The 27932-nt window shown below is 37.5% G+C and overlaps 1 protein-coding gene across 1 annotated transcript; it reads left to right on the top strand.

Moving 5' to 3' along the window:
- The first annotated feature begins 15531 nt into the window (after window positions 1–15531).
- On the top strand, window positions 15532–27586 carry LOC133334665 (mitochondrial 2-oxodicarboxylate carrier-like). Its single transcript, XM_061542997.1, has 3 exons — window positions 15532–15702; window positions 26698–26880; window positions 27014–27586. The coding sequence occupies exons 1-3, from the start codon at window positions 15550–15552 to the stop codon at window positions 27584–27586; spliced, it is 909 nt and encodes a 302-aa protein (XP_061398981.1). The 5' UTR covers window positions 15532–15549.
- Window positions 27587–27932: the final 346 nt, after the last annotated feature.

The raw sequence follows: 27932 nt of genomic DNA, 5'->3' as shown, positions 1-27932 counted from the left end.
GAGTATATACAAATTATAATTGAAATTAAGTAGTAATGTATTTCATTCAATATTTATCATATTTCGTACTGTAACTGTTCTGTATTTAAATTATATAACAAGAAGCCACAAATGTGTACTAAAAATAAAAATCATACAAGAAAATGGAAACTATATACATAATATAATGCTATAATATAAAGGAAAACGATTTATATTTAAAAAAATTGAACCACAAAGAAATATTTCAATTTCTGGAACGAAATTAAAATCCGACACAACTACATAAGGAATTATTACAAACTTATGGAAACCAAACAAACGAAGTGAAGAAACAAACTTAGTTTTCTTTCGTATTTAAATATTGAAAAAAAGAAATAATTAAATGTATATATTGTTATATACCATATATAAACCCAAGTAGTAAGTAATAAAAATGCTATGTAAAAAGAATACAATTATAAAAACCTAAAATTATAAAAAAAAAAAATCATGAAACAAAAATTCGAGAAAACATATAAAAAACGAAAATAAAATATTAAAAAGTACTAAATTTTAGTACATGGAAAAAAAACTATACCACAAGAAAAAATTGTTAGTTTTTTTTAATAAAATTATCATAGGCATGTTTTATATGAGTTTTTTTTATATTGTTACGTTCTTGGGTTTTACTAAATCCCGTGTAGACGTTGTTTTATTTCCCGATACAATGCGTACCAAATAAAACGCAGGTTCTTTCGGATTACGATTATTACAATGATTTTATTCACACGACTTTACTTTGCACTTTACTCGACGGTTTCAATTCGCTATCTGATTCACAACTGACTAACTGCCTTTCCATTTCCTCTATTTATATGAGCCCTGCCTGTCGCTACAGAAGTTTCTAGACGATCTGGTAACGCCTAGATTACGAACAATCTACCAATGCAACAAACACACATACAAACTTACATTGAGTAAACAATAACAACAACACATACAAACTTACATTGAGCAAACAATAACAACAACACATACAAACTTACATTGAGTAAACAATAACAACAACACATATACGGCGAGGGAATAACAAAGAAAGAGGAATAACAACACATATACAGGCGAGGGAATAACAAAGAAAGAGGAATGACGTTTAACAAGAATTGTACGACAATAACAAAAATAGAAAATGAAAGAGGAAATGGAAGGATGTAGAAAAATCTATACAGTAGTTGTTGTTGTGAAGTTATTCAAATAAACTGCGTAGTAGAAATTTACGTTACAATTCAAATTCTTAAATTAACGGAATTCATCTAAATTAACTTAAATCTAAAGTTATATTCGTAACATTGCCCCCCGCTTAAGCCTGTTCGTCCCGAATAGGCACAGTTCCCGTTCCGTAGGGGGTCAGCCGCTCCAAATGTACAACTTTCATCTTCGACCTGGGACTGTCGCTCCTCTGGATGCGATAAACGACGTCATTTATTTTCGTGACAATCTTGTAGGGTCCTTCCCAGTGCGTTTGCAATTTGGGGCATATTCCTTTCTTCCGTTGTGGGTTGAACAATAGTACCAGTTGCCCTTCTTGGAACCCATCGGTATTTGCCGCTCGATCGTACCTTGCCTTCATGCGGTTGCTAACCATTTTTATTCGATGGCGAACTGCATCGTGGACTTTGCTAAAAGAGTTTTGACTGTCTTCATCTTGGTTCACATCGTCGTTTGGGGTAGCACCGAATATCAAATCGCCAGGTAGCTTTAATTCATTTCCGAACAGAACTTTGGCTGGGGTCCGGGATGTGGAATCATGAATGGCCGATCTATAAGCCAGTAAAAACTTGGGTATATGCTCATCCCAGTCTCGTTGACCGCTGTCCACCACTTTCCGTAGATGTTCTTCAAGGGTGCGATTGAATCTTTCCACCATGCCATCTGATTGTGGATGTAGGGGCGTCGTTCTGGTTTTCTTGATTCCGTAGGAGTCACACATTTCCTTGAAGATCGCCGATTCAAAATTCCTACCTTGATCGGAATGAACCTCAGATGGAACACCATAGCGACAAATCCAATTTTTGCTGAACACATCCACAATTGTCCTGGCTTCTTGATTTGGGATAGCATAAACCTCTGGCCATTTACTGAAGTAATCCATGACCACTAAGACATACCGGTTCCCAGAGTCGCTTGTTGGGAACGGTCCAGCTACATCCATTGCGATTCTTTCAAAAGGGGCTCCTGAATTATACTGCTGCATGTAGCCTCGACTCTTCCGTGTTGGACCTTTAGCTCTTATGCACCTTTCACAATTGGCGATCCAGTCGGCAATGGATTTTTGACAGCCGACCCAGTAGAATCTCTGCTTTACCTTTTCAGCGGTCTTTGCTATGCCAAGATGTCCTCCACTTGGCCCATCGTGAAACTCCGACAAGACATCTCTTATTTTGGAGTCTGGGACGACGATCAAGTTCCGGTGAGATTTACCGTCCTCACTTTCCCATTTGCGGTATAAGCAACCATCTATTATAAGTAGACTGTCCCACAGGGCCCAATAGGATTTTAAAAGAGGGCTTTCGGAGGTAATTTCTTTGCGACTAGGTCGCTTGCCCGTTTCTATGGCCGAAATTACTTTGCCCAAAATGGGATCTCTTCGTTGTTCCGTCGACCAATCTTCACCCGACTCAAACTGCAATCGTCGGACATCAACGATGTTCTCTTTGCACTCGGCCTTTGAGCAGTGCCTGTATTCTACCTTGCATGGCCGACGAGACAGGGCATCAGCATTACCGTGTTTTCCGCCTTCTCTGTGCTCGATTCTGTTTAACGGTGACTCATTGGTGGACTGTTGAGCCATTCTTCTACCATCTTTCGTTGGAGGTGGTGACGATGACCTGGATCGTTTGCGCTTAGCTCTGCATTCGCGCGCAATATGACCTGCTTTATCGCAGTTGTAGCATCTAACCCTGGGCTTAGTCATCCCTACTAACTTTGTTTCTTCTATTACCCGCCTCATGGCGTCCTTGATCAAGTTAACGAAATATTTGTGTTCGCAACATTCGGTCTCCAGTTGGCTAATCTTGTGGGTCTGGGGCTTAACAATCATTCTTGCCGTCTCTTGGGCAAGGGCAAACGACACAGTTTCGGCAAACGACGCCTTTGGTGACGCATATGTTGCAGATTTAATCTCAGGGTCACGTATGCCATTCACAAAGGTTTCGATTTTCATACGGTCCAGCAATGGGTGATTCTCTCCTCGATACGACATTAGCACCAAACGTTCCACCTCAGCTGCAAAGTCTTGCAACGTCTCGTTTGCCCTCTGCACTCTTCCCCTTAATTCCATAAGGTAGATGTTTTGTTTATGTTCGCCACCGTACTTACGTTCCAGTGCAGCAATAACATCTTCATAGTTGTTCCTAGAAGCGACAGGAATGCTCTGTATAACATCAGCAGCACTGCCCTTCAATGCCAGAAGTAGTGCAACCGCTTTGTCGCTGTCGTTCCACGAATTTCTAGAAGCCACTGTCTCGAACTGTAACTTGAAAACATTGAATGACGTAGAGCCGTCGAATACAGGAGGTTTGATTTTTAGTGTGGTATCAGGAACTCGCACCGGACCACCCTTAATTTCCAGTTCCGACATTTTCTTCTCCAGATTCGTAACCCTGTGGTCGTTGACCAGAAATTTCTCATCCACAGACAGAATCTTCTCGTCAACTGACTTCACTTTCTTATCCAACTCTTTAATTTGGACCTCCACGGTTTCCACTCTCCTTCCAATAACTTCTGTAATGTTCTCGAGTTTCTCGTTCATATTTCTGGAATTCTCCTCGAACATTCGTCTCGTGTTTTCTACTAACTTTCTGGAATTTTCCTCCAACATTTTAGCCAGCATTTCTCTGAAACCGTCACCCCTGGCAGCTACTGACGAGACTTCCCCACCGTTGGATTCGCCCATTTCCGATAAATCCACTTCATCCTTACTGTCAAACTCATATGTATCGATGTTCATACCACGGCGCTCGAACTCATCCAACAGACGTTTTTGTAGTTCAGCCTTGTTGCCAGTAGAGGACAATTCCAACTTATTCAGCTCCTTCTTCAAGTCTTCCACTCGTAGATGCTTAAACTTCATCGTAGTATTATCGTAATCCCACTTCTGACACCAATTGTTACGTTCTTGGGTTTTACTAAATCCCGTGTAGACGTTGTTTTATTTCCCGATACAATTCGTACCAAATAAAACGCAGGTTCTTTCGGATTACGATTATTACAATGATTTTATTCACACGACTTTACTTTGCACTTTACTTTACTCGACGGTTTCAATTCGCGATCTGATTCACAACTGACTAACTGCCTTTCCATTTCCTCTATTTATATGAGCCCTGCCTGTCGCTACAGAAGTTTCTAGACGATCTGGTAACGCCTAGATTACGAACAATCTACCAATGCAACAAACACACATACAAACTTACATTGAGTAAACAATAACAACAACACATACAAACTTACATTGAGCAAACAATAACAACAACACATACAAACTTACATTGAGTAAACAATAACAACAACACATATACGGCGAGGGAATAACAAAGAAAGAGGAATAACAACACATATACAGGCGAGGGAATAACAAAGAAAGAGGAATGACGTTTAACAAGAATTGTACGACAATAACAAAAATAGAAAATGAAAGAGGAAATGGAAGGATGTAGAAAAATCTATACAGTAGTTGTTGTTGTGAAGTTATTCAAATAAACTGCGTAGTAGAAATTTACGTTACAATTCAAATTCTTAAATTAACGGAATTCATCTAAATTAACTTAAATCTAAAGTTATATTCGTAACAATATTTTCCCGAAAATATATGGTTCATTCCGCAAAAGAGGATTTGCAGTGCGATAGAACAGTGTTGGTGGCGCTTGACCTAGTTGACCTTTGATGCTGTCAATCATGCCACATCGAGAACACTTCCCTCCGGCCGAGTTTGAAACGTTGGTTAATCAACTATATGTGTGGACGCCACTCGTACGTAGATTTCCGGAACAAGAAGTCCAAACCCCGTAGAGTTAATCAGAGGGTTCCACAGGGTGGAGTGGTTTCTCCGAAACTATCTAACCTCTACCTTTCCGGTATTCCACGCCCTCCGGACGGCATAGAAATCTTTACATATGCAGATGATTGTAGGTTCATGGAGTCGGGTCCCATTGTTGAGGACATATGTGTGAGGTTGAACGCCTATCTCGTCGAATTAGCAGCCTTCTTTACTCAATGGAGAAGTATTGAGACCTGTCAGAACGCCGCCCTGATGACTGCGACATTGTGTCTCTTCATAACACCAGTGGACCATCTTCATGAGGAGACGAAGATCCTTCACTTACGTCAGCATAGCAATATGCTTTCGTTACAGTACATGCTCGGGTGCTTCGGGGACAATCATCCCAACCATCATATGGTGGATAAGACTCCCCCACCCAGGCGTGTCAGGAAGGATCTGCATGATCTAGATAGAGAGGTTCAACGTTATAAAAGGGAGCCTCTAGATCAAGTTGTCTATCGAGCAGATCTGAATAGAATTCATACTGACGCAGTTGGTCGTGGGGACCTAAGAAACGCAGCTTTGTAACATCTGTAGGGAAGAGTCCCACAAGTCACCAAAAATATTCATCTTGTCCCCATCAAAATACCACCCAACTTCATAATCATCGAAAGACCTACCGACTTCATAGAAAAGCCATCATATCGATGGTAATGCTTAAGCTAATTAGCTCAGCTTCAAAGTGCTATTTGGCACACATCCTGATTCTCTCCATCAATCAGTTAGTGATAACCGAAGTTTGGAAGATGGCGAGAATTATCCTATTGCCCAAACCGTATAAATCAGCTAGTCGGGGAGACTCCTAGGAGACTATCAACATGGTTTCAGGATATCATGCAGTACCACCACAGTCCTAAAAGATGACGTTAATCACATCGCCAATGGCCTCAACATAATAAGACCTGATGAGTCGATAATTGTGGTATTGTATCTGCCCAAAGCCTTCGACGCCGTCGACCTGAGACCTAGGGTAGATGTCGCTGAAATCGAAAGCAAAATCAACACCTACTTCCGGGGTATAAACTTACAAAATTCTCCATCCAAAACTAACGTCCTTATTTTCACATCCTGTACAAAGGTTAAGCGGCAACTAAACATATCCATCATATTCCTGACATTCTCCAGGCATGCCGCAAAGCTGAAAACAAAAGTATAGAAGCAAAATAAGGTGCTGAAAGTCATCTTGGGCGCCACATGGGGGCAAGGATGTGCCCATGACTACCTACAAAGCTGTAAGTAGATCTATCCTCAGTTTGGACATCGTTTATCGACGACTCTCAGTGAAGAATGCATTTGCATCAGGAGACAAGGATGCTGTTAGTGCAGTAACATAACATGTTCCTCATCGGACAGTTCCTGCTGGCATGTCATATGCCCACGCATCCCAATCAACATATAGTGGTTCAGAATCCATCCCCTCGACACATCCGGGAGGACATCAAGCGATATAGCAACGCCATTCGGGAAGTCATTTCATCTGACATCGACCGATTGTCATTGGCTGCATCGTTGATAACTGTTCACACTCAGTCCAGTTCAGAAAGTTGTTAACAATCATAAACCAAATCGTGTCCTTAATTGTCAATCACCAACGGTCGCGAAGATGAGAATTGTTTGCCTAGAAGAACCAGAACCATCATATCGCAGCTTTGGTCACGATGGTCATTCATCCTAAACACATGTCAATTGCAAGCAGGGGCTGTATGAGACAGGTCATTTTTTTTTTTTTTGCTTATCCAGTTCAGCCCACAGATCTTCTTTCCATTGATCTAATCCGTTACTACAACAACGTGCGTGATGAGGTTCGTTATGCGAACCCTACTGACGCCAGAATCAGAGATTTGACACTAGAAGTCAAGCGGAAATCGAGTCTAGAGCAGCTAACGTTGAGGACAACGCTCACAAAATTATGAAAGAAGGTTGATCGGACTTCTGTCTTGTTTAACGGCGTTGAGGTGACAGTTGCGCGAGTTATTTTAACTTGCAACTTCTAGAGCACCTCGAGAATAATAGACCGAAGAGAAGAGCATTGTGTCGTATACGATTTCTTCAGGCCGAAGAAGAACCTTAGCATCCCTAATAGTTCCCGATAAATTCAAAATGGGCAGGATTCCGGAAGCAAAACAATACAACAATAGCTTTCAAAGCCAATTCGTACCAAATAAAACGCAGGTTCTTTCGGATTACGATTATTACAATGATTTTATTCACACGACTTTACTTTGCACTTTACTTTACTCGACGGTTTCAATTCGCGATCTGATTCACAACTGACTAACTGCCTTTCCATTTCCTCTATTTATATGAGCCCTGCCTGTCGCTACAGAAGTTTCTAGACGATCTGGTAACGCCTAGATTACGAACAATCTACCAATGCAACAAACACACATACAAACTTACATTGAGTAAACAATAACAACAACACATACAAACTTACATTGAGCAAACAATAACAACAACACATACAAACTTACATTGAGTAAACAATAACAACAACACATATACGGCGAGGGAATAACAAAGAAAGAGGAATAACAACACATATACAGGCGAGGGAATAACAAAGAAAGAGGAATGACGTTTAACAAGAATTGTACGACAATAACAAAAATAGAAAATGAAAGAGGAAATGGAAGGATGTAGAAAAATCTATACAGTAGTTGTTGTTGTGAAGTTATTCAAATAAACTGCGTAGTAGAAATTTACGTTACAATTCAAATTCTTAAATTAACGGAATTCATCTAAATTAACTTAAATCTAAAGTTATATTCGTAACAATATTTTCCCGAAAATATATGGTTCATTCCGCAAAAGAGGATTTGCAGTGCGATAGAACAGTGTTGGTGGCGCTTGACCTAGTTGACCTTTGATGCTGTCAATCATGCCACATCGAGAACACTTCCCTCCGGCCGAGTTTGAAACGTTGGTTAATCAACTATATGTGTGGACGCCACTCGTACGTAGATTTCCGGAACAAGAAGTCCAAACCCCGTAGAGTTAATCAGAGGGTTCCACAGGGTGGAGTGGTTTCTCCGAAACTATCTAACCTCTACCTTTCCGGTATTCCACGCCCTCCGGACGGCATAGAAATCTTTACATATGCAGATGATTGTAGGTTCATGGAGTCGGGTCCCATTGTTGAGGACATATGTGTGAGGTTGAACGCCTATCTCGTCGAATTAGCAGCCTTCTTTACTCAATGGAGAAGTATTGAGACCTGTCAGAACGCCGCCCTGATGACTGCGACATTGTGTCTCTTCATAACACCAGTGGACCATCTTCATGAGGAGACGAAGATCCTTCACTTACGTCAGCATAGCAATATGCTTTCGTTACAGTACATGCTCGGGTGCTTCGGGGACAATCATCCCAACCATCATATGGTGGATAAGACTCCCCCACCCAGGCGTGTCAGGAAGGATCTGCATGATCTAGATAGAGAGGTTCAACGTTATAAAAGGGAGCCTCTAGATCAAGTTGTCTATCGAGCAGATCTGAATAGAATTCATACTGACGCAGTTGGTCGTGGGGACCTAAGAAACGCAGCTTTGTAACATCTGTAGGGAAGAGTCCCACAAGTCACCAAAAATATTCATCTTGTCCCCATCAAAATACCACCCAACTTCATAATCATCGAAAGACCTACCGACTTCATAGAAAAGCCATCATATCGATGGTAATGCTTAAGCTAATTAGCTCAGCTTCAAAGTGCTATTTGGCACACATCCTGATTCTCTCCATCAATCAGTTAGTGATAACCGAAGTTTGGAAGATGGCGAGAATTATCCTATTGCCCAAACCGTATAAATCAGCTAGTCGGGGAGACTCCTAGGAGACTATCAACATGGTTTCAGGATATCATGCAGTACCACCACAGTCCTAAAAGATGACGTTAATCACATCGCCAATGGCCTCAACATAATAAGACCTGATGAGTCGATAATTGTGGTATTGTATCTGCCCAAAGCCTTCGACGCCGTCGACCTGAGACCTAGGGTAGATGTCGCTGAAATCGAAAGCAAAATCAACACCTACTTCCGGGGTATAAACTTACAAAATTCTCCATCCAAAACTAACGTCCTTATTTTCACATCCTGTACAAAGGTTAAGCGGCAACTAAACATATCCATCATATTCCTGACATTCTCCAGGCATGCCGCAAAGCTGAAAACAAAAGTATAGAAGCAAAATAAGGTGCTGAAAGTCATCTTGGGCGCCACATGGGGGCAAGGATGTGCCCATGACTACCTACAAAGCTGTAAGTAGATCTATCCTCAGTTTGGACATCGTTTATCGACGACTCTCAGTGAAGAATGCATTTGCATCAGGAGACAAGGATGCTGTTAGTGCAGTAACATAACATGTTCCTCATCGGACAGTTCCTGCTGGCATGTCATATGCCCACGCATCCCAATCAACATATAGTGGTTCAGAATCCATCCCCTCGACACATCCGGGAGGACATCAAGCGATATAGCAACGCCATTCGGGAAGTCATTTCATCTGACATCGACCGATTGTCATTGGCTGCATCGTTGATAACTGTTCACACTCAGTCCAGTTCAGAAAGTTGTTAACAATCATAAACCAAATCGTGTCCTTAATTGTCAATCACCAACGGTCGCGAAGATGAGAATTGTTTGCCTAGAAGAACCAGAACCATCATATCGCAGCTTTGGTCACGATGGTCATTCATCCTAAACACATGTCAATTGCAAGCAGGGGCTGTATGAGACAGGTCATTTTTTTTTTTTGCTTATCCAGTTCAGCCCACAGATCTTCTTTCCATTGATCTAATCCGTTACTACAACAACGTGCGTGATGAGGTTCGTTATGCGAACCCTACTGACGCCAGAATCAGAGATTTGACACTAGAAGTCAAGCGGAAATCGAGTCTAGAGCAGCTAACGTTGAGGACAACGCTCACAAAATTATGAAAGAAGGTTGATCGGACTTCTGTCTTGTTTAACGGCGTTGAGGTGACAGTTGCGCGAGTTATTTTAACTTGCAACTTCTAGAGCACCTCGAGAATAATAGACCGAAGAGAAGAGCATTGTGTCGTATACGATTTCTTCAGGCCGAAGAAGAACCTTAGCATCCCTAATAGTTCCCGATAAATTCAAAATGGGCAGGATTCCGGAAGCAAAACAATACAACAATAGCTTTCAAAGCCATTTCCGCGAAAAAGCTTGATCTATCAAAAGTATTTTATATTACGCCAATCTAGTCGAAGACGTCAAAGGAACTATCTAGCTAAGTTAGAAAAGTTGGATGGTGAATTATATTCGGGGACGCCAATCGTACGTGAATTTCAAAAATAAGAAGTCTAAGACCTAAGCAGACGAGGAAAATGAAAATATCCGCCAGGAAGTCAACGGACACACTGTTAACGACATTGACAGCGGAGATGTGGCTGACCACTAATTACACAAAGTCGTTCGAGGTCACATTCGATGACACAGCTATTTGCGATAAAATCATGAACAAGGGGAGCTCATGGCGAAATCTTGTTGTTACAACCGACATCAATAGTAGACCGGCCTGTGGTAACCTATGCAGCTCCAGTTTTAACTTCTAACGGATGCAATGGAAAAACATTCAACATTCATTCAGTAGACATTTTTAAATAAAACAAAAATCTGCCACTGTGCCAATATTAAAATCTTCTCTTTTTGCTCTCTACAGAAATTCACATATAGATGTATATGTATATATGTGTACACCCCCAACTTATCAACATACCACAAGTATTTGATCGCTTCTCATTACGCGGGTCAATGGAACTCAATGTTAAATAAAAAAAATGTTTGTTATATTTTCCTCTCTGCACATTTGTTGCCCTAATGTTTTGACAAAATAGAACAATAAATTATACAGTGAAGCAAAATTATTATGATAAATAAATATGATTAAAATAAATCAAATTACTAAAATATGTAAAATCGTCTTGTAATTTCGTATTGGAAAATTTAAAATAAAAATCATGGGAATTCGTATTGAATAACAAGTAAAAATGTCGTTATGGTGTGCCGGTCCAAACTTTTTACGCTTATTCAAAGTGGGTAAATGCAGTGATTTTGTTTTAATTATCCAAGTTTTTCAATAATGCGTTGTACGGATAATTGATATACTGGGCGAGATAAAAAACCTGCAACAAATTTTGTTACATGCGCTGTAGTAGGGGGGTCATGTCCATATGGGCTCCGACTAGCCTTGTCGCCCCTCTGGGTGTGGCCCCAACACGTCACCCCTCCTCCTGGTTCAAAGGTCACTTAGGTTCAAAGGTCACTTCATTGGCTTTATATGGTCTAATATGGATTTGGTAGGCTGATGTGACCCCCCGTAGTGTCCACGCCCTTGTTCCGGTTTCCCTGTTGGCAAATCTCACACTGAGGTGTTTTAATCAGTGTTCGCAAAAAAACGGTACACTATCGTAGTGTACCGTACCAGGAACACAAACACTAAAAAAATTTTAGCGTTAGTGTTCCGGTACACAAACATTAAAAAATATTTTAGTGTTACTGTTCCGGAGCACAACGAAAATCTTAGCGTACCAACTGCGGTACACTAAAAAATCGTAGTGTACCGACAGCGGTACACTAAAAATCGTAGTGTACCGGCAGTGGTACACTAAAAATTCGTAGTGTACCGACTGCGGTACATTAAAAATCGTTGTGTTCCACTGGTCGGAACACTAAGATTTTTAGTGTACCACTGGTCGGAACACTAAAAATGTTAGTGTTCCACTGTTCGGAACACTAAAAATCGTAGTGTTCCACTGGTCGGAACAATACAAATCGTAGCGTTCCACTTACTTGAACTGTACTGGTAGAGTACCATACACGTCTGTTTTGTTTTTTGAGGTAAAATGAGATCAAATAATAAAAATGAATATAACTTTATTTGCAATTACAAAATGTAGGTATTTTGGCCAGTTTTTGTGACAAAATTATACAGCTTTGGATAAAATTTTCATTAATTTACTGAACGAACATGATTTTTCAAATAAAATTAGGAGATCTCCTTGTAAAATGTTAGTATGAAATTTTTTTTCTTAAAAAAATTATACCTGCATCTACGATTCATACTTTTAGGAAATTTTATCAAAAATATTCAAAATTTGGTGATTGGCACACAATCAACATAATTATTACCTGCTTATTCAGGAAAAGAAGTGTACAAGTTACGCGGATATGAAAAAAGTAGTTTTATGATGTTGGGATAAATATTACAAGACCACATACGGGTACCACATAAAAAACGAATTTCATATTTCCGATCAGCGCAATCGATTATAACCCAAAATGCAATTCAATGGAATTTTCAGTTATATTTAATATTTTATTTATTTTATTTAATATTATATTTATTATGTTAAACTGTTGATGTTAATATAATATTACTATTTTTTTTAAATAAAATATAAACAAATACAAATATAAAAAGATATTTTATTTATTAAATTATTGAAAAGCAATAAAAATATAAATTTTATTCATACAAAAATAAAAGATGAATACATAATTTTGTTTTCCGACAAATGGAACACTATAATTTTAAGTGTTCCGCCAAGTGGATCACTACGATTTTTAGTGTTCCGCCAAATGGAACACTACGATTTTTAGTGTTCCGACCGCGGTACGCTACAATTTTTTAGTGTTCCGACCGCGGTACACTACGATTTTTAGTGCTCCGACAGCGGTACACTACGAATTTCGTTGTGCTCCGGAACAGTAACACTAAAATATTTTTTAATGTTTGTGTACCGGAACACTAACGCTAAAATTTTTTTAGTGTTTGTGTTCCTGGTACGGTACACTACGATAGTGTACCGTTTTTTTGCGAACACTGATTCTATGCGAAGTTGTTCCACTGAAGAGACTTGAATCAGCCCTTTCGTTGAGTATAAGGGGAAAATCGCGTATTATTTCAGCCCAAGGTATTTGGTATTGACGCTGGAAATATTCTACCGATATACAAATTCTTCAACAATTTTTAATTTTTTTTTTAATTTTATTGAATAAAAGCATCAAATTTTAGAATAAGTTTAGATTTGTTCGGTTTTTTAGGGCCAACCTTGGTTTCCAAAATACTGCAGACTGGTGTGGGCTGTCATAACAGCCGATGGTCCATCTCCACTCGTATTAATCCACGGTGGCGTCAGAATAAATGGAGGGTATATTAAAGCCTTGGGCACGCAAACATTTTGGCCGCAGACCTTGGACATTCCAACAAGACTCAGCACCATCGCACTCAGAATGGTTTAAAAAATTGTTACAAAATGAGGTTCCTCGCTTCATTTCCAGCGCACAATGGCCACCAAAATCTCCGGATACCTAAAATTTGATGCTATTTTCGACATTTTTTTCTTTCTTTCAATAAAATTAAGAAATAAATGTAAAAAATATGGCGTTGGACTTTGTTGCAGCGTTTTTTTATATCTATGTCTGTCTGTCTACGAATCTAAAACGGTTATCGCCATGAGACCTTCAAATCGGTTAAAATCAATAAATCCAATTGTGCACACACATATTATCTAATCTTAACCACTGTGACAAAATATATTCGAATGCTATAGAAAAAAAAACAACTACAGAATGAGCGAAACGTAGAAGGTTTTGTTATTAAATACTCACACACACGCCAAAAGCAACCCCCTTGTCGCGTGGTTTAACCAACAACACGCTTAACATGGAGAAACAATAGAATCCAAAAAAAAATCACATATGGAAGATCGACGCAAAATATTCAACAGCGAGTTAGTAGCATGCAGTGTTGCCGAAAGTGGGCATTTATGCCCAAAAGTGGGCATAAATAATGTAAAATTTAGGACTTGGGCGGATTTTGGGCATATTTTTCGGTTCCGGCACATTTATTTTTTTCTATATTTGTTTACGCTACACAACTATGTTTTGAGAAATTTTATTGTCCCAAGAAATATTGCTCCAAGATCACCGATATATTTCGACTAGCTGATTCAATTTAGTCATGTTTTTCTGTCCGTCTTTATAATTTATATTTATATATTAATCACCATTTGTATGTGGATTCGGTTCTATCCAAAGACGACTCCTATATGTTCAAATGGACCTAAACTGAATTTTTGTCTGTAATTCTGGTCGCTCTATGACCCGAACAAGACAATGTTACACTGTTTTGATGAAGATCATTAAATATTTGGCCGGTTGCTTCAGAAATTATAGCCTAACCGCGCTAAAATTACCAAATATTTAATGTTCCGTTTAAGACCTGTAGTTTTCTGTAGTGATTGGACAATATTTATGGGATAAAATGGACCAAAACCTTCATTAATGTCTAATTCTAATCGCTCTATAGACATTATGTATAGTGGGATATTGTATAGCCCCTTCCGAATATTCTGTTGGGTTTGCCGACATATGTACTACCTCAATTTACGGTTTGCTGTTGTCTATGGAATTACTCTCTAGTGCCAATGTGGAACATTTTTATTATATTGTGAACGATTATTGCCTTAAATTTATATTAAGTACTTATACTTAAGGCCTTTCATGTTTAGACTACACAGTATTTACCATTCGCGTTATATAAGGTATATGTTTTTATTAATGAGTTGTGCCCTAGAGGTCACATGTTACTATGAAATCAATATTTACAACCTTTTAAAATGTTGACACTGAAGCAATGACCCCTGGGTTCCCATCTTCGAACTTAATCTAGGTTGGGTAAAAGTAGGTGGAAAGTTTGAATCACAAAGTGTCGAATTTTAAAAATGTCGACACTTTGTGGGGAACTCGATTTACATTTGGAAGAAAAATTACTATGTGCTAAGTTTGGATGAAATCGGTTACTTCTTTCGAATGATATCGTGCATGGACTCCAAATTAAATCGGATTTGGTCCAAAGACACATGGGGACTAAACGAATATTTCGATGAAAGACTTTTTCCGCAACAAAGTACAAATTTTTAAAACAAAGTCATTAAAAAACTATTTAAAAATAAAAATACATTTTGTTATTAATTTTCCACACGTTGAAAAGTACACTGTTTTGTGGTTTCCATGCCACAAACCAGTGTACTTTTCAGCATCTGAAAAAATGTAGAACAAAAAGGACACTCGCTTTTTATACTTAACATCAGTGTATACTATTCCAGATCTTGAATTTTTGGGCATAAATTGCTGATTTTGGGCACTTTTTAGGGAAATTTTGGGCGGAAATAAAATTTTCAAACGGCAACACTGGTAGCATGTCTGAGTTCTAAGCATTTAAATGTGCGGCGTATTTTAAATGGGACGATCGTGAAACGGCTGGTTACCGCTTAAAAACGCAAATTCACATAAAACGAATATAAATTTGTCCAAATTTTGTTGTGGAAAATTTTCAAGTGTGTTGTTGTTCTATCGACAGACACACACACATATTACATAAATTATTTAATTATTTTGTGATTAAAAAAATTATATTTACAAAAATAAACAAATAACAAAATAGAAAAATCAACCAAAATGTCCTCAACAACCAATCCACAAAAAGAATTGACACCACTAACCAGGGCTGCTTTGCAAGTTGTGGCCGGTGGTTCAGCTGGTTTTGTCGAAGTGTGCATTATGCAGCCCCTCGATGTTGTCAAAACTCGCATGCAGTTGGGCGGTGGAGTGGTGAGTATTAACTCCGTTATGACTGCTGTTTATGATTATGTCGACCAGTTAGTAATTAGATAATGTGTAAACGAGTCGCATCGCGAATTACATCGCACCTGAACTATATCCTGAATGAATATGATTTGGGTGCGTAAGGTGTTATTTTATTTGCCTCACCACACACACCTTTAGTAGATGCAAAATATTTTGTATTTGTATATACATTTTGGGCCGGTTTTTATTTCTCACGTTACAAATTATTGTCAATGAATGTGGAAGTTTTTTACGTCATTAATATTTTTATGGGCTACTTACAAAGTAGTTACACTCAGAGAAATTGTCAAGTAATTTTTTTTGGGATTTTAAAAACTATATGGTGGACAATATTGCAATTTAAATAGCAACGATATATTAACAAATTTGTAGAATAGTCGCTAATTTCATTAGAGGTCGGACTGAGAGATCGTCTTTCTAGTCGTTGCCTAGTTTTTGTAGGAGTTCTCTAGGGTTCTATGATTTGCTCGGTCCCATGTTGTACAACATTTTTTTTATTCGACATTCTCGCACTTCCCTTCGGAGGTCTTCTCTTAACCTATGCCGATGATGTCCTGCTAACCCTGCAAATATGTACCTTCAATCAATGATGTGATTTTTGTTTGGTCTTAGCAGTCAAACTTGTGGAATGGTCGCTAAATAACATAGAAGTCTGGCCTTTATGATGAAGCTAGGAAATTATGTTTCTGGTCGTCGCCCAGTTTTTGCAGAAGCTCCTCAGGGTTCTATGCTATGCTCCATGGTGTACAACATTTTTTCTTTCGACATTCTCACTCTTCCCTTCGGAAGCCTTCTCACAACCAATGCCCATATTGTCCTGTCAGCCATTCGGAGGCATTCTTTTGACCTATGCCGATGATTTCATCTTAGTCTTGTCAGGGCGGTTAAAAGCCACTTCAAAGATTAACTTAATGCACTGCATGGGTACTTTGTTAGATGTCTTATGCTGAATGTAGAAAAATGAAGTTGATCCTAATTTTAAGAGGTCTTCAACTGCAACAAATGTACTGTCGAATGCAGGATAAAGAAATTATGCTTTGATAAGATATACCGATACAGTCCACTAGAATAAAATGAATAGGATTTTGCGTATGAGGTTTATCTTTTCCAGAAAGTTAGGCTCTTGAACTATAATCTGGTGAACAGATCATGTTTCTCCTGCCTGGTTTGGCACTTCGTTTCATTAGATATAAAGATTAAGGCTTTGATAAAGGAAAATACTATCCTATTGCCTTAGCTTGCTCCAGTTTAGCGGATGATTTCAATAGTCTCATTCGTATAAGTCGATTTATGAAAGGAATTGGGGTCTCCATGACTAGGATATTGAATGTAAGAATATGTAATGATATGGTCTTTCTTCGTATGATTGGCATAGTTTATCATAATTTTAGGAGGTTCTGAGAGTACATTCTGGATAGGTGTCTGTTTCTTATAGGCTGAAATACTTGAGGGTAGTATTTCCGAAAAAGATTGATTTTATCCGTGATTCGGATACAATAGGATTTTGAGTATAAACCTGGTCTTTTCCAGAAAGTTAGGCTCTTGATCTAGACAGATCTAACATAACCCATGCTTGTCTGGTTAGACATTTCGTCTCATCTGATGGAAAGATACTATCCTCTCTCTATTTGATTGGCGGATAATTCCAAATGTCTCATTGTTGTAAGCCGATTTATAAAGAGATTGGGGACTCCATAACTAGGGGTCAGCCACCCGCAGCCCATACTAGTTTGAATGAGCTGGGCTTGATCTACGTAGATGAAGAGTATTTTTCATTTCGGATAGGAAATTTTTAATTATTTTATTTTTTGGGATATAGTTATAGATCAGGAGAGGTTTAAAGCAGGTTTCTGATAAGCCGGAATATTTGCGGGTAATATTTAGGAGAAGTTCTGATTCATTCTGCATGTTAAAACATCAATAACATGACTAAATGGCTTTGCATAGAACCCGTGGTCTTAACCCGGGAGTTAGGATCTTGATCTAACGGCAGCTGATTAGACTTATCATTGCCTCTGCTTTTCCAGTCTGGTATGGCATTTCGCCACACCAAATGGGAAAGTGAGGGCTATGGGAAATGAAAATGCTATCCTCTTGTTTTAGTTTGTGCCATATTCATCTAGAGGATGATTCCTATATGTCTCACTGTTGTAGGTCGGTGAAAAAGTACAGCATGTTGGAGAAGTGTCAGTTTGTATTGAGTGGTGTGTGGAGGATGCGGATAAGCTGGCACTTGCCAACCACAACCCTCGCTAGATTGAATGAGCTGGGCTTAATCTACGAAGATGAATGTATTTTGTTCTATAACACGGAATTTTTTGGAGCAGTTCGATATGCTCCCAATTCTGTTATAAGTCTTTCATTGTCTTTTTTAATTATATTATATTTCGATGTATTATTATAGATAAGGATAGGTTCTGACAGGTTTCTGATAAACTTCAATACTTATTTCAGGATAAGTTCAATTATATTCACCATTTAAAGTACATCATTAAAGTACAGTACAGGACCAAAGAGGTTTTCATATGAGGATGGTCGTCTTTAGGAAGTTAGGTTCTTGATTTACCGCAGGTGATCAGACATATCATTACCTATGCTTTTCCAATCTGGTATGGTATTTTGTATCACCAGTTAAGGCTTTGAGAAAAGAAAATGCAATCCTTTTGTGTGAGATTGCGTCAATTTCGTTTGGAGGATGATACCTGTATGTTTCACGTATAAAATAATCACAGATGAATAGGATTGATGCCTGGAATGATAGGTGTGCCCTATCATTCTTGGATAGGTGATATTTTGTAGAGAATATATGAAATTCTTGCTCTATTCTAGGTCTTAAGTTCTTATTCAAATATTCGAACCGAATTAACTCTAATTTTGCAGAGGAAATGTGTCCAATATGTGAACCAATATGAATATTTTTTTTTTGTAGGAAGGTTTTCTACTCATCACAACGCAAGCAAAATACCAAATATTGGGGATTCCATAATATGGAGGCTATACTAAAAGATGGGCTCATATATCTCATTTTTAATACCAAACACCCTAGGTGTAGTAGCAAAAAAGGTCAAGTCTCTGTTTTAAATATTATGGGCTCTGTCGTGATTCAACAGGAGGATATGGTTAAATTGACATGGAATTTTATGAATATTTCAATATGTGTTGTCGGAATTTGCCTCCAATATGTTCCATAAAATATCTACCATATTTCCATAAAATCTAATTTCCTTATTTAACTGCCAACATTGGTACATGGTTTGCCGGATATTTTATTATTAAATTAAGCGTTAAATGTAACATATAATTGAAAATTATATACATATGTATGTATAAAAAATAAAAATAAGGAAAAAAAATAATTATTCTTTTCATGTCTTTGTTTATATTTTTTGCATCAAAAGAAAGGAATAACAAAAACAATTCGATCATTTAACAATTCAATGTCCAACACACAGCATTCGGAAGTAATTGCCTGGCGGTATGTGTCATATCAATTATAAATGTCGGTCATTTCTTGTAGTGGCTGTTGGTGTAAGCCAACAAACAAACATACATACTCGTATATTGGCCACAATAATATTTCGTCGTATCTCTACTTGCTTCCGTGGAAATTTTCTTTTCTTCCACGTTAGTTGTTGTGCTTTTGATATTTTCACCTTTCTTGTTTTTTCTGTTTCTCAGTGACAAAACGGGGCAGTAGTATTTGTGGAAATGTTAATGTTTTTTTTTTGGTTCGCATAAATTTGTATTGTTGTGTGTACGAGTATATATATAATTAAATGAGCAGAGTATTTTATCTGTTTGTTTTCATATCAGATGATTATAGAGACACACATAAACAAACATACATACACATGTTGTATATCTATAAAATTATTAGCCTGGCCGTTATATACATACATAATATTTACTCTATATCAGATTGTTTGCCGGTCTGGTCTGCATATCTGTCTAGAAATGCTTCTGAAAGCGTAGAAATTCAATGTTATCGCTCTCTCTCTCTCTCTCTCTGTTTATTCGGACATAATGCCAGACTATCAGGAAGCAGCCACCAACAAAAGTGTTAATAATTACTTGCACTTTTAAATTTTTATGATTATGGAAATATTTTTTTTTATTTTTAAACAAAAAATATAAATATTATAAAAATTGGATTATCAGTTTTGGTTGACATTCTGTTTCGGTGTGAAAATGTACCACATCGAAATTATTAGTCAAATCCCAGTTGTACAAAAAATATCAATTGTCTGCTATTATATAGTTATATAGCTAGTTACTTGGTGATCTAGTTACTTCATACCCCAAAAAGGAACACAAAATAGACTGTTGGATTTTTTTGTCAACTGAAAAAGTTGTTTACACACATCATACCAAAAGTTACTGGTAATGCAAAGGGTAATGAATCGACTATCGAAATAACTGTATACTGTTAACGCAGGCAGGGGACAATTGACTTCCCCAATGACATACACATGTTAAATTCACCAGTCTAGGGCATGAAGTGGTAACTAGTGGTACTTACAGGTAATTAGTAAAATATCTAGTTCATCACCAGTTACTCGAACTACTGGGATATGTTTTTTAATTATTTGTTTTTTAAATAGTTACATCGGTAGTGGTGTTAGCTATCTTCTACGAGGGAAAGAGGACATAATTTTTGGGTATGCTACGGTATTCGAACGTCCAAAAAATAACCCAAGCATCAAGTAAAGGACAAAAGTAGGATGAACTATATGATATCCTACACCAGCTTGGGTACATACAAGAGATGCTCCTAAAATTCTTATTGTAACCTACCGTAATATATACACCGATTTTAACGAAGCCTGACAACCGGCTTAGCATCTTTGTAGTGCTTTGACGACGAAATTAAATATATTATCTTTAATCAATCCACAGACATATAATTCCATAATCTATGCAAAACCAGGCAGATTTGTTTGGTGTACTTTGGTAGGTCTTCGGTATTATTTATATAAAATCGGAAGTACTTGTGGATAAATATTTCAGTATCAGTTCAATTTTATTCACCATGTATGAAGGTGGCCTTTCTATGGAAGTTAGGCTCTTGACCAGACGGCATGTATCACCAGAAGGAATAGTTTAGGCTCTGTGAAAGGAAAATACAATCATTCTGTCTTAGCTTGTGCCCTATTCGTTTAGAGGATGATTCCTATAGGTACCATTCTTGTAGGTCGATTTATAAAAAATATGCTATTTGGTTGGATTGCTTTCTTCATGACAAGGTGTGCTCTAGTATTCCTGGATATGTGATAGTTTGTAGAGAATAACATCTATAACCTATGCAAAACCGTGCAGATTTGTTTGGTGTACTTTGATAGGTATTCAGTAATCGGACAAAATTGTGTGAGAGCTATATGTAAACTTGGACAGATTTACAGCAAATATTAGACATGCCATGACACATTCAGCGGCGGTGACGAAGAGATCACAGAACCAATAAGAGATGACGGGTATACAGCAGGCGCCGATGGATTAACAGCCGAACTATTCAGAACTGGTGGTCAGATGGTGGTCAGGAGCATGCACCAGTTCATTAATACAATTTGACCAGAGGAATGCATGCCCAATGATTGGAACCTTAGCATTCTGTGTCCCGTGCAAAAAAAGGAGACAAGACGATATAAAGTGATATCCAGCGTGCTGTGTAACGACTGAAGCCAGTCGCCTACGCCGACTACATTAATTGGCAAAACTGGTGGTCAGATGTTGGTCATGGCTAAATTGACATAGAATTTTATTCAGATCCAGAACATATATATATAATACAATTTGACAGCTGTCATTTGTAAACCACTCGTCCGACAGCTGTTAAAATTATTCCAGTGACAGCTCATTAGTCCTTATTTATATTAGGCGAGTTTACTTGCGGCAATTTTTATCGTTCTCTTTTGTGCAAATAAAGACAATTCGATTTCAAAAATATTTTTTCTTTTTGACAATGTTCTGGATTGGTATTTCAAATTACTGACACTACAAATAAAATTCACAAAACGAATTAGAAAATCCTCCTTTTTTTCAATTTCGCATATAAAGTGATATCCAATATAAATGCTGTGTTTACACGACAAAAGCATTTTGTGAGCTTTTTCAGAACAATGGAATTCAAGCAATATTTCTTTATATTTGGCTGGAAAGCAAATATTGAAAAAAATGTGAATAAATCTGTTGTGTCTCGGTCCTTACCGTGATAAAGTCATTGAAATACCAAAAAGTGCAAGAACTTACACCGCAACAGGAAGAAAAGAGAGTTGCTTCGCTTGGCCGGAAGTGGTGAACTCCCGAATTTGGATTTCTCCGATGAGAAAACATTCGTTGTCCAGCAGTTTGTAAACAAACAAAATGATCGTGTTTACTTGTCAGCTGAAAATGTGCACCTTCGGTTGGACACCAGAACTCAAGCAATGGTGATGGTGTGGGCCGCTCTCCGTTCGTATTAATAGACCGTGGCATCAGAATAAATGTCGAATATATTTTGGCCGCAGACCTTGGACATTCCAACAGGACTCAGCACCATCGCACTTCTCTCTCTCTCTCTCTCTCAATAATGGTTACAAAATGCGGTTCCTCGCTTCATTTCCAGCACAGTGGCCAGAAATCCGGATACCAATCCGTTAGACTATTGTGTCTGGAATATTTTGGAAAGCAAGCTTGGCACTAAAAAATACCAAAGTGTCGATCTCATCAAGCAAGCGCTTAGCAGTGAATGGGACAAAATACCGCAGAGCAACATTCGGGCAGCGTGTGACGGTTTCATTGGCCGTTTGAAGGCCATAATTCGTGCCAAAGGTGACAAATTGGAACAAATCTAATCTTATTCTAAAATTTTATGCTATTTTCGGCATTTTTTGCATTCATTCAATAAAATTAAAAACAAAATGTAAAAATTATGGCGTTTGACTTTGTTGCAGTTTTTTTATTTCACCCTGTATATATACTTTATGGGGTCTCAGTTGAATATTTCGATGTCTTGCAAATGGAAGGATACATTTTATATACACCCATGTTGGAGGGTATAAAACAATAAGTTACTGAAATCCCAAATATCTGTTAAATGCATGTCCCCCTAATATTTCGATATTTCTCACACAAGCCGATGATAATATTTACTTCTTACATTAAATCTTTTTGGTTTAATGAAAACAATTTGTCTATAATAGGTGTGCTAATTATGTGATCGATACTGTATAACAAGTCTATTATTGTTTTGTGCTATATATATATAAGAGACCCAATATGTTTTTATTTCAAAAATTATCACTTGTTGATTTTTTTAATTCTGTTTTTATTTGATCTTTTAATCAGACTTTAATTTAACACATGTTAATCAAACAGATCGTTAATATTTATCTAAAGGTTATTAACATCAGTTGATATGATCGCCCTAAATAAATTTCAAGTAAAAGTGAGGTTTTATTTACTGAACAAACTTTTTATCTTAATCAGCGGTTATCAGTTAATCGCCACATATATTTTGTCACACATAATAGCTGCTGGTTTTAATTTTTTTCTTTTTTTTTTTTTTGTTAAGGACAGTTCAAGGTCATTTGTACTGGTAAAAACCACTTGAAAGTACCTTATAGACATATTCTAATACATCACCATTTTAACAGCCAGCCACTTGCACTATTTTCTTTTTTTGTTACTGTAAACACATTGATATGGTTACGACCAATATTCCGATCAGCTGAGTATTGCATGTCCAACATGTGTCTGACTATTTTGAGTTCTCTGCGGGGAGATATGTGTTGTGTGTGCTGTATAAAATATCCCCTGCACAACAGACACTTCCCTTCCAATATGGACAAGTTATCCATTGTGTTTGTTGTTTGAAGTGTGTCAAATTTTATGAGCTCCGGCAAGCGTGTGCGTAGCAGTACAAATAAACACACACATGTCAACATTTATTATCTAAAATTTGTTTGTAGTTTTTTATATATAGGTAAATAGTAGGGTACATTTTGTATTTTGTTTAGACAAACCATACACTTATCCCTCGATATGTGGCCTTATAAATGGTACAAGGAGGTCTCTTATGACAACATATTCTGGTGGAAGTTAGTTTAAATGATCCGCCAGAATAAAAAAAATCAGATTATTGACAAAACATTAGTGAATATTGAAATTATATAGCCCAATCATGAAAACCCGTAAGGAATTACATACTCCTATCATTAATAATTTGTGAAAAATAAAATAGTTTAGTTCTTCGCTGGGGATAATGGTGGTTCCTTGTTTGGACCGTCTGCTACTCCATTTGTATACCATCCACCATAGTATGAAGGGTATATTAAGTTTGTTTTCCGTTAGTAACTCATCGAAATAATCATTTCCGATCCCATAATATATAAATATTCTTGATCAGCGTAAAATTCTATGACGATCTAGCCATGTCCGTCTGTCTGTTGCAATCACTCTAGGCTCTAAATGAATTGAGGTAGATCGTCAAAACTTTTCATAGTGCTGAATTTTGTCTGCAGGTAGATTAAGTCCGATGTTGGGGTATATCGGTACACGTTTCGGATTAGCTCCCATATTTTGGTGTTCTTGAGAACGGGTTTCAGCCGAATTCGCTGTAATTTGGTACTTTGTAGTCGTATATGGTAACAAATCTCCCTCCCAAAAATTATTAATATTCGGCCCCTTTTAGGCGTAATCCCTATATAACCCCCTTTTTATACACTCCATAATAGTTTTGTTTTTCCGTTTGTAACTCATCGAAATAATAATTTCCGATCCCATAATATATAAATATTCTTGATCAGCGTAAAATTCTATGACGATCTAACCATGTCCGTCTGTCTGTTGTAATCACTCTAGCGTCTAAACGAAGTGAGGTAGATCACCAAAACTTTGCGTACAGTCGTCTTTTGTCTGCAGGCAGGTCAAGTTCGTATATGGGCTATATCGATCCACGTTTAGGAATAGCCACCATATAGGTGTACCCCCAATTTTCGATCTTTTGGAGTTCTTGAGGGCGTTTTTCAACCGAATTCGCTGAAATTTGGTACATTGGGTACCACATATCTCCACTAAATATTATAAATATCGGTCCACTTTTTCTGGTAGCCCCCATACAACGGTACCCCCCAATTTACGGTATTTCGGGGTTTTAAGCGCGTTTTTCAACCGAAATTGCTGAAATTTGGTACAATGGGTTTTTATTGGGTACCAAATTTCTCCACTAAAAATTATAAATATAGGTTCATTTTTTCGGGTAGCCCCCATATAAGGGTACACCCAATTTTCGGTATTTTGGGGTTCTTGAGCGGGTTTTTTAACCGAATTCGCTGCAGTTCTACATTAGTATAGGGGTAGTCGTTACTCGGAATAGTCAGTTTTTACCCTAAAAAGGTGGAATTCTAAGACGATTTAGCCATATGTTGTAATCATTCCGCCTTCTAAGGATATCGTGATAAAAAAACTCGAACCTGACGATAATGAAATATATCGGCAGGCATATACCTCCTGAAGGAAAGAATTGAGATACAAAACTAAAATATTGGGTTCGAAATTGGCATATATCGTTCATTAATTAGGCATAGCCCTCATATATTCGCTAATTCCTACACTATGTAATCAATATTAGACCCCTTCAGGCATAACTTTGCTATCTAAATTGCAGTAGTTTGAGGATTTTATACTCTACCATGCGTTTTTAGTATCAGTCCACGCTTTGGGGTTTTCAGATGTAAGGAAAAATCACCATTAAAAATTGCTGAAATTTGTATTTGGTGTACATAATGGTTTACATAAATCGGTTTGTACGATTCTCAGTATAGGCAGTATACTTTTTGGTATGTTCCGTATATTTTCATTGGAAGTATCTGTCAATATACCTATGGAGGAGGGTATCCAAAGGTCGGACCTGCCGAACTTAACGCCGTTTTAACTTATTAATTTTTATTTCCTTTATTTTTAATCTCTCCATGTCTTTTACTACCCTCTAATAATCCGCAATTGCTCCAATTTTTTTTTTGTTTTTTGACGGCAACACTGGTTCGGTCTGACTCAAAAGTATTAATAGAGCCTAAAATTGTATCCTTAATATAGTATCGATGGTTTTACTCTAACTATTTCTCGTACAGGATGATTTCCAGATATTTAACTATTCCGGATATTTAACTTACTCCTTTTTTTGTCTTTCTGATGAAAACTTCATGATGATAACTTCAGCTGGTCCGAATATACATTAGGTCGTCCCTTGGCCTCGACCACTTATATACGATATTTAACGCCATTTCAGTCTTTCTGCATAGTATGTTTAACAGATGGCGCCCAACGTGGGGTCCGAACTACGTTCTTCATATTAAGAAACTGTCTTTAAAAATCAAAAAAATACTGTCTCATTAGTTCTTAGAAAACATTTTTCGAAAATAATACCGTAATTCTGCAATTGGTGCCCTTTCAGTCTTAAAGAAAAGTACAGTTATGTTTCGAAAATTTACTATATCCAGTATATATCCGCATAATATAATAGCTCCCCAGCTCAGTTTATACTTGAAAATTACCACATGCCGTTCCCCCACTAAAAATTGACGACAAAATATCTTCATTAATGGCATTTTTCGGGAATAAATGCAAAATCTGGTTTTGGAATGCCATAATCACTGCCGTATTTATTTTCAAACTCGATACTAATGGTTTTACTTGACATTTTGGTTCACAACATATTTCCGGTCTGTAATAAGATAACATAAAAAATGTGCGTATGTAACATTTTAAATATTTTACAAACATACATTTATTGGTTGCCCAAAATGTTTTCCTGAATCGGCAGTTTTTTGATTGATTAATTCGAAAACGTGGCAAAATGTAGCTAAAGCTTTTGGTGTCAGGTGTTGCTGTGAAATTTATTAAAAGCTTTTATGTAAAATAATTATGTCTTTTATAAACAATTTAATTTTTTTAGTAATTATTTAAATTTTTTTTGATCTGCAGCATCAGTACAAAGGCGTTTTCGATTGCTTTAGCAAAATGTACCGCCACGAGGGCCTATATTCCTTCTGGAAGGGCATTTTGCCACCCGTCATTGCAGAAACCCCCAAGAGAGCCATTAAATTCGTAATTTTCGAACAAACTAAGCCGCTGTTTTTGTTTGGAGCACCAGCCCCAACACCATTGGTAAGTAGAAGGTCTCTCATCGATGAGTGATCTTTCGAAGGAAGATCCTCAAAGGATCTATATTAGGTCCATTAGAGGTTTTTGTTTAACTTTATATTAATCTATAATCTCACACCTTCGCTCTCTTTCACAGACTTTCTCCCTGGCCGGTTTAACTGCCGGTCTCCTCGAAGCCATTGCCGTTAATCCCTTCGAAGTCGTTAAGGTTGCCCAACAAGCCGACAAGACAAAAATGAAAGAAGCACAAAGTACCTGGTCTGTAACGAAACAAATTATCCAAAAAGATGGTTTCGGTTTCCGTGGCCTAAATAAGGGCGTAACCGCCACTATGGGTCGTAACGGTGTCTTCAATATGGTCTATTTCGGTTTCTATCACAGTGTCAAGAATATTGTACCCGCCTACGATGATCATACAAAGGAATTCTTACGTAAAGTATTGATCGGTTTCACCTCCGGCACGCTGGCCTGCTTTGTCAATATTCCCTTCGATGTGGCGAAATCACGCATCCAGGGACCTCAGCCCCAACCCGGTGTCATCAAGTACAAATCAACATTCGGTTCAATGGCTTTGGTGTATCGTGAAGAAGGTTTCCGTGCTTTGTATAAGGGTTTGGCGCCAAAGATTATGCGTTTGGGTCCCGGTGGTGCTATTATGTTGTTGGTCTTTGAATACGCCTATGAATATTTGCAAAAGAAATGCCTGTAAAGAGTCAGTCGCATGCTGCATGGGTGTTAGTGTTTTAAGTCGCGTAATGATAATGATAATTATAAACGATAAACTATTTGACTGCCTAATTCTAATTTGTTAATATTGTCCTTCCTTCCTTGATTAAAATGTTTTGTTATTTTTATACCATTTTTTGTATAAAATATTTTAAAGACTTGTAAAATAATAAAAAGAAATATATGGAACAATTAAAAATAAAATAAGTGGTTTCTTTTTAATTGAAGTCCTTTATAAAACATCGTACGATTGAGACAAACCCAGGACCCAGGTTTAGCTTTGCACAACCATGATGCAATAATAAGGTGATGTATCACAACAACAACCT

This window comes from Musca vetustissima, unplaced genomic scaffold (genome assembly GCF_032173495.1).
Source record: "Musca vetustissima isolate MV318-11 ecotype Yass unplaced genomic scaffold, APGP_CSIRO_Mvet_v1 utg40127, whole genome shotgun sequence".
In the NCBI taxonomy this organism is placed as follows: Eukaryota; Metazoa; Arthropoda; class Insecta; order Diptera; family Muscidae; genus Musca; species Musca vetustissima.
The sequence above is the reverse complement of the archived record's forward strand: the minus strand, read 5'-3'. Positions and strand labels throughout refer to the sequence as shown.

Coding starts and splice junctions, on each gene's coding strand:
- LOC133334665 (XM_061542997.1), top strand. CDS start 15,550: ATGTCCTCAACAACCAATCCACAAAAAGAATTGACACCACTAACCAGG. Junction 15,703..26,697: donor TGCAGTTGGGCGGTGGAGTG/GTGAGTATTAAC, acceptor TTTGATCTGCAG/CATCAGTACAAAGGCGTTTT. Junction 26,881..27,013: donor CACCAGCCCCAACACCATTG/GTAAGTAGAAGG, acceptor TCTCTTTCACAG/ACTTTCTCCCTGGCCGGTTT.